The sequence below is a fragment of the Cariama cristata genome, unplaced genomic scaffold (genome assembly GCF_000690535.1).
Source record: "Cariama cristata isolate BGI_N322 unplaced genomic scaffold, ASM69053v1 scaffold4872, whole genome shotgun sequence".
NCBI classification, from domain to species: domain Eukaryota; kingdom Metazoa; phylum Chordata; class Aves; order Cariamiformes; family Cariamidae; genus Cariama; species Cariama cristata.
Genome location: NW_009604323.1, coordinates 2918 through 11195, shown reverse-complemented (window position 1 = coordinate 11195; position 8278 = coordinate 2918). Strand labels below are relative to the sequence as shown.

At 47.9% G+C, this 8278-nt stretch overlaps 1 protein-coding gene across 1 annotated transcript; it reads right to left on the bottom strand.

Annotated features, from left to right (window-relative positions):
* Positions 1 to 6269: 6269 nt before the first annotated feature.
* LOC104157985 (lymphocyte antigen 6E) lies at positions 6270 to 7760 on the bottom strand (the record flags this gene model as incomplete). Its single annotated transcript, XM_009695536.1, has 2 exons — positions 6270 to 6497; positions 7641 to 7760. Coding segments are annotated over 2 exons (329 nt in total), but the record flags the coding sequence as incomplete, so codon positions are not given.
* Between the last annotated feature and the right edge of the window lie 518 nt (positions 7761 to 8278).

The following is an 8278-nucleotide window of genomic DNA, read 5'->3' as shown; positions in this document are numbered from 1 at the left end:
TTCCTTTAGCAACACTCAAATTTTCACTTGCAAACTATCTACCTACACATTTTTCTTGACTCTTCTACATCAAAACTAGCAAATGAATCTGTTTTCTGCAGACTCCCTCCCAGTCTCAGAGCTATTTCTTCTTCCAAAAACTGTGTTTTCCATGGCTAGAGTGCAGGCATGTCCAGAGGGACAGTAATGGGCCAGGGATGAGGAGGCAGGAATTCAGACCCATTTGCGAGCACATGGTGTCTTACAGCCTGAGATGATCATCACGACCTTGGGATGCCAGTGAGAAACATCTGCAGAGCCAACTGAAACAGAAACACTGGCAACAACCCACGTTGTTTAGTTTCCAGAAATACTTCCAGGCATTTGGTATTACCACATCTCTTAACAAGGCTCACCTGGAAATACGGACCTTAATGAAGGAAGCAGCTCAGGTACCTCTGTGTCAAAACATCAATGGTGTCTCCTCTTAAATGTGGAGAAATGGCACCATTTCCCTGAACTTTCTGAACACCTGAAATGTGGGAAATCCCATCCTGGGCCTGTCTAGAGACAGACAGGTCCCCACGGATCAACAGGAGAGGGGACATGGGTGGCAATGTGAGAAGAAAGGATGGGAATGTCAGGCCAGAGGGAGGTGTAGCCTGCTGAGGGCAGATTTTTTCTGGGATCATCTGCTGTGCAATGCCCTCCAGTCCTCAACATACTCCCTGTCACCACTGGTGGCCTCCCATCCCCAAAACCACTTGTAAGTGAGGCTGCAAAATACAGATTGCAAGGAGGGAGAGCAGTGGAGAAGACCCTTTCCCAGGCAGGAGATCGTCCAGGCTGGGGTTATCCAGCGAAAAGGAGATATTTTTATGTCTTTCAAACAGCCTGTGGCTGTTCCTAAGAAACTCCTGAGAGCCCATAGCTGTTATTCTGCATTTGTCTTCCATTCCCTAGGGAACATAAACTCCTTCTCCCACGGGATCCAGCTGGGCTCCCCAAAATAATAAAGCTTTAAACAAAAATTAGAATGACACATCTTTGCAAAGCAGCATGAATTCTCCTTGGTGCAGGAGAGCAGAGGGGAAGTCTCCAGAGCAACCAGGTCCATGGCTGTGTGTCCATGTGTGCATCTGTCTGCAGGCAGGAGCAGGGTCAGAGCAGCCCCTGCAGCCCCCAGAGAGCTCGGGAAGAGGAGCAGCTGCCCACAGACACCCACACAGGGGCCATTATGTGCCCAAAATAGCCGTCCCCACCAACAAGAGTGAGCCCAGGCTCAAAGGACAAATCCCATCTCCATTCCCAGTAGGGTCACGGGCAAGTCAACGATATTTATGAGCACAACTATTGAAGGCAAAGACAATATCTGTTCTTTATCCATCACCAGGAGGAGACTCGAATGGCCTTGAGATGGCATGTATGGATTTATCCCTCCTTACAGTCTATAAGCTCAGCCTCCGGTCTGTCCCCCTTTTGACCGGCCTGCAACCCCCAGCCCTGGGCTTTGAATCCAACCCCAGCACTTTCTTTTCACACAAAGCAAGAGGTAATATCTGTAATAGCTGCAGAACCATCCAAAAATTTTGTTCCAAGTGTACCTTTTTTATTAATTCCGTATATTTTTATTAGAGTATAAGAAACAATATGTAACATACACTACACCTATACTTATGTTAATATATTTAAAGTAATCAATGTTTCTTTATTCTGCTTATTCAGTTACAATAAAGGTAATACACAATTACAAATCTCACATATATGTATTAGTAAAATCAACATTTCAGTGTAACCCTCTCAGTGAAATGCGATCATCCAACAAAGCTGGAATAAAATGTCTCAATATTTTTCCTGCAGCACTTTATTGGCCTTATTATATTTTCATGAAGTGTTTCAATTTTGATGAAACAATAGGGTTTGGGCTGGAGCAAGTATTCCCTCGAAAAACATTGGACCTGGGAAGCCCCTTAAGCCTTTCATTTCTCAATTTACACTATCAGAGCAAAGCTGGACAAATTAAAACATTCAATCTGTCCCTGATGTTCCTGATTCTCTGCTTTGCATGCAATTACCTGGTTAAAGGTAGCTCACCCTTGGCTCCTTACTCCCGACTTCATATGTTAATGGATCCTCCTTGACTTGTGAGATCTGAGCTTCAAAGCATCTCTCCCAAGACTGACAAAAGCCAGTAGATGGCAGGACCGACCCAGGGCTTCGCTTCCTTGGGCATCATCGACACTCCCAAAACGCAAAATTAGGTGTGCCTACTCCCATTCCAGTTTGATAGCCTCAGACAGCAGCTTTTCCAGGGGTGAAATAACTCCTCCAGGATCAAGGAAAGATTCAGAGCCATCTTCATCCCAAATAGCTGAGACCCGCAGCATCTCACCGCTGAGGATGACAGTGGAAGCACAACCCAGCTTCAGGGTGCAAAAGCATTTGGATCACAGGAGCAAAGGGCTTGTGATAGGGCTCTAAACTTCTAAGCATCCAGATGTGCACCACATCTGTCTTTCCCATAGACAGGAGAGCATGGATGCCTATACTTCATTCCAGCATGGAGGCACAGCCACCTGGACCAGAGCTACCAGGCTTCCTGTAGGGGTGGTGGGGTCAGAGCCGTCTTCATCGCAAATAGGGTGCCTGGGAGGCAAGTCATTTCAAATAACTCATAACTTGAGTAAATTAACACCAAGCAAGGACGTTCTTCGAGTAACGATGTGGATCCTTTGAGTAATGCTTAGGCAACTGGCCCTATTTGTTCTCGCTGTTTGTGCAAGGAAGTCATATCAGGTTTGTGTTTTCCAGAAGAAGAAATTTTGCCCTTTTGCAAAAAAAAAAATTCTCAAGAACAGTTGGAAGAACTTTGTTCATTTTTAAGTCCTCCTTTTTGGCAAATAGTAAACCCAGAGAACCTGGGGGGAAAGGGCTGGTGCCACAGTAAGCTTCGACCACGTACAGACAATACACAAAAATGAGAGCCCTTGCAACGTTGGTGTAATGCTAGACGGCAGCAGCTGCCGTTGAAATACAGCTATTTCCAGGACGGAAGCACAGAAACCATTTTCTCATTAGCATGCTCCAAAATGGGCAGGTATTTGACTTAAGTTCTTATTTTCCAGTGAAAACTGTCCCAGGATATTTTATGCTGGTACAGAGCAAAGGTAGCCTCTCCTTGTAACCTCTCGTCTTTTTCAGGAAAAGTGAATATCTGAGTTTTCTGCTGAGATTTTGATCTCTAATTCCACAGTCCACGTAAACACATTCAAAGCACTTCACAGCTGTCCCATCGTGGCCCTCAAGTTCTAAATCAGGCATTTGGTTTAACAAGCCACCAGTTTTAATGCTCTATAAGTGTTGGGTTCTTGCAATTTATTTTGTTCTTATTATTAATGTTTTTCATTACTACAGCTGCACATTTTCAGGCCTTTCACTCCTGGGCTTTACAACAGCTGAGGTTCTCATATGATTTCTGGTGCTGGGGATTTTGGGGCAAAAAAAAATATCTGTAGTAGGACCAGAAATTGTGAGAGTTGGCAAAACTGATCATATGATGCTTGGGATTAAATCGCTGAATAACATCTCTTGCATTTGACAAGCTGTCATACCCTCCCTCTCTCTCAAATATACATATATCTATCCAAGAGATCTTTGCCACATGTGTTCAAAGGGAAAAACTGCAAATCTCTCCCCTTCCATATCCTAAGCGTACAGGAATATAGCACCCGAGGAGGAGAGAAAGACAAAAAGAGTGAAGAGAGAAAAAAACCTATCTCCATATGCAATCTGTTCATCATCTATAGGCTCAAGAACACGTGTGAACTGACCTTCAGATCTGTCCCCTGGCAATGCCGTTAATATAACTTGTTATTTGTATAGGGTAAGTAGTCTGCTGAATGCTCTTTCTGCCAGCCCATGCTCCCTTGCATAACCGAGTCCTTGGCACGAGCAAACTCTGAAACACTGAGATAGGAAGGAGATGGCCACTGGAGGAGGCAACCAAGCCTCATAATCCTGCTCGTAGCTTTAGCCTGTGGACTTGCCCAGCGTGGCATCCTCAAGAGCCTCGTAAAACCATGAACAGGCATTAGGACACAGCTATGCTGATGGCTTTTAAGTTTAGCTCTTTGCTCACAGCAGAGGTGGTGTGAGAGTCCAAAATCAAGATACTTCTTACCAGGTGGCTAGAAAAGAGTTACAGCCCCATTGCTGGCAAGGTAGACTACTCTGGGTGCCGCCTTGCTCTCACTACAGCACCTACTGACAGCAAGTGGTGAGGAACAAATAAACCCTGCAAATGAGATTTCTAACCCTCTTGGGATAAAAGCTCAGGCATGGGTAAGCTAAGAAATATTTACCCCATTTCTACTAATTTTTTCCCCAGTTTTCCCTGTGCCACATGTGCATAGCAGAGGTTGCAGCACACCTCGAGCCCCGTGGTCCCAGCAGGTTCCAGCAGGCAAGGGAGGATGCATTAACCAGAGGAAGGCACATCTGAGGACCAACGAGACAAGCGATGCGATGCATTCTTACCAAACTCATCACTTAATTGTGGGTCACGTCACGATGACCTGTCCCTCCTGTTGTAAAGGCTGTCATTAGCATCTCTGTCATTTTAATTAAAAGATGGGGAGAAGGAGGAAAAAACATGTAACCATTTTTGTTGCAAATATTTCTATACATCTGCACACTGTTTTTCTAAAGAAGCTGTTTATCGCTCATTTAAGTGGGGACAGAGGTATAACTGAACAGCGTGTGCAGCTTGAGAAGCTTTTGTTTGTTTTTTGACACAAAATAGAAGAACCACATACAAGGAGGGCATGGCTAAAGCGTGCCAATGCTACACCTGATTTTTGCTCCTAGAAGAGAAAAAAAAGCCCAGTGCACCTCTGATCAACCAGTGGAAGTGTCAGCAAGCTTTTGCCTGACAGTTTAAGGCTCAATTTTGGCTTGTTTTGTGTCTAGCAGGTCCACAGATAGGCAAAGCAGGTAGGAAACCAGCACGATGCAGAGATGGCAGGAGGATACGTCTCCCACGGGATGGCTGAGAACTTCCAGGAGCAACGCTGCTGGAGGACCTGGGAAGATCCTGGGATCTGAGAAACAGCAGGAGTGGCAGGTTTGGTGGTGCAGTCATCTTCCGCAGTCCACATGCACCATCAGCCAGGGATTGCAGGTTAAACCTAGAGATCTAAGGTATTGTTATCTTTGCCTCTGACTTCACTAAATTTTGCAGACAGATGTGTTGCTCTGGATCATTTAGGTATCGATGTTATTGTCTATCACCATCACAAGTCCAAAGTGGGGAAATTGAGGCACCAAGTCTTTGTAACATGCAGACTAATTTTTAGAGGTCGTGTTCCCAGTGCGCTGGCTCTGTTAGGAGTAATGGGGTTGACTCAGACACCAATAACTGCCATTTTTCACTAAAATGCACTTGGAAAAGGTGATTCCCAAGAGAGGTGAAAGAAGCTGGCCCAAGGGTGTTTATCAGAAAGGACAGCGACAGGGAGGAGATGGACTTGCTGCTCAGAGGCGAACTGGAAGGAATGCTGAGATGAAGTACTCAAAAGCTGCTCGAGAGGGTAAGAGGCCCTCGTGCTGGGCATAATATTTGGGGTTTCCACAACAGCGTTTCTAACCTCTGTGTTTGGAGCAAGGAAACACACACAGCACACGTCCCATCTCAGGTAACAATAGGAGCATGTTTATTGAGGTCTGGCACTTACAGAGCTCAGAAGGACAAAGTACACGTCATTCGATTTCCAGGAAAGTCAGCCCAGGATCAGAAGAAACGAAACGATTTTATAAAAAGAGACTGCAGCTGCAAGGGGCCGGGAATGTGTCTCCCTTCAGGTCATGCATTCCCGATGCCTGGACCACCCATGTGCTGGAGCACGCTGGTGCCAGGCACCTCGGCAGAGGCGAGAGGCAGGAACGTCTGGACGCTTGACTGGGTGGTGCCTGGGGTTAATCGGTTCTCGGTGAGTCCCAGCCTTGTTTTAACCAACCTTAGAAACGACGAGGGTGGGGGGGTATTAGGTATAAAAGCAGAAACCCTTCCAAAATGATCCACCTTTGCCAAGGAGGTGTGAGAGCGCAGTGGGGTATGTCCACAGAAGGAGAAGAACAGCTTGGCCAAACCGCCCAGGTCTCCGATGCTGGAAGAGTATAAAGTCTGGGAAACAACCACCTTGGAAGCCTGCTGAGAAGTAGAGGATCTCCTTGCAGACAGCAACAGAGAAGATATTGGCTAATGAGACCCGCAACGGCCCACGGAAGATGGCTCTTCCTTGGCCAGCCCCATCACTCGCGAGCCTTGAGGACATAGATGAAGCTAACGAGGACCCCCAAGGCCAGGACCATGTAGCTGGCTTTCACGCTGCTGGAACCGCTGATGTTGCAGAGGAAGGAGTCGCAGCAGTAAACGGAGGCAGCCGCTATGCCAAGGTTAATCCCGGCGCTGGGGCAAATGGGAGAGCATCCTTTGGAAATGGACTGGCCAGACTTGCCGCCTGAATTTAGGTCAGGGCAGGGGGAAAGGAAGAAAAGCAAAAGGAGACAGATTTAGAACGTTTCTCGGCTTTCTGATCACCTGTTCTGCAAAGGAAATAACAGTACTGAAATAGTCAAAGCATCACAGGTGGCACAGAGAGGATGAAGTGCTTCTCGGCGTCAGGCTACGACAGTAATCTCAGCCAGCCCACACATTTCAAGGAACACCCGTGACAACCTCCCACGCAGACCCTACAGACCGTGCAACACCCCAGGGATACCCCTTCCACGCTGTCGGCCAAAGTTTGGCCTCAACGGCCCTGGTGAAGAATCTCAAAAATCCCACTCGAGCTTGACCCTGGGACTCGTCAAACGAGACAGGGAGCACGGGGCGTACAGAGCACCGGGGAGGCACTTGTGAGTGAAGTCTGCATTTCCAGTGTCAGCTGCGAGAGAGGCACAGCGCACATTTAACAGCAGGAAACAACAAACCATTAGCACTGTGCTAAGACGATAAAAAAGCTCCCAGCCCCCATTTGGGCATGCACCACCCGCCCACATTGCGGACCGTGCAACTCTGCCATGCAACAGCTCTCCCTCCTGCATCGGAGAGCAAGGGAAGCCAGGCTGGGCTCTGGGCTCTGCAATGGTGCCAGGAGAGCTGCCAGAGCAGCCTGCTTCTCTAGGAGCAGCAGTCAGGAAGCACAGAACTCCCCCCAGATCTTTCCTGGCACTTAAGGAGGAAACCTGCAAATCTCCCTTCCTGGCAACCCCACCTCATCCACAGAGAGCGAAGAAGCAAAGGTGGGACTCGGGGATGAACAACTCGAACACAAGGCAAAAGCAGGAAAGGCAACCCTGGAGCTTCCTACAGAGGAAGCCCGCAGCATCCTCCACACTTTCACTTATTCATCAGCAACCTCCCCGCCTCCACCCCGAAATTCCCCTTGGACTCCCCGGCATCGGTGCAGGCACGTGGGCTACAACGTGACACCGTCTGGCGGCATGTCCTTTGTAAAAATTCCCTTGGGATGGTCCGACACTCAGCTGCTAAGCAGACATTCCCCTTTTTCCAGCCAAAGGAAGGAAAGCCTTCCTGCAGCTGAGCAGATGACCCAGGAGAGCAGCCAAGAGGGGCAGAAGAAGGTCCTGTCAGAACTCACCGATTCCCACTCCGACGTATGTCGTCACACAGTGGTTTTCATTCTCCCCACACTTGACAGGCTTCAGGCAGGCCCAGTTGGAGGATGCATCCGAGCATGAAAAGCAGATGAGCGTGTGGGCTGCAAGATAAAGGCACACCTTGGTTAGAGGCTGGTCAGAAGACCTCCTTGCTTGATGGTCCCCACCTCTGACACTTGGCACACACCACATCTGGCCACCACCACGCTTGCTATTTTAGCTGTATCAATCTGCAATAGGTTTTTTCCCCAAAAAAAACTGGCCAGGTGAAGGGTTCAAGCATAAAGCATACATTTCAAGCTCTTAGCGGGATCAACTCTCAGGTAAAGCCTCAACACAACCTGGTACTTTACGGCATGCTCCTGGTTGTACCAAGAGTGGGTTCAAGCTACAGCTGCCAAACTGAAACTAAACAACGGAGGCAAGTTCAGGCCTGCAACCTGGAGCCTGAGATCTGGGCTTATTCAGCTCACCTACTATGGACACTGATGGGAAATGCTCCAGGTGTGACCACAGGTTCCAGATTTCTGTTACCTGCCTTTGGCAGCAGGGTACAAACCTCGGGCTACGCTTGAGCTAGCAGATGTGGTGGAAACGATTTTTCAGCTAGAGCAAGCCG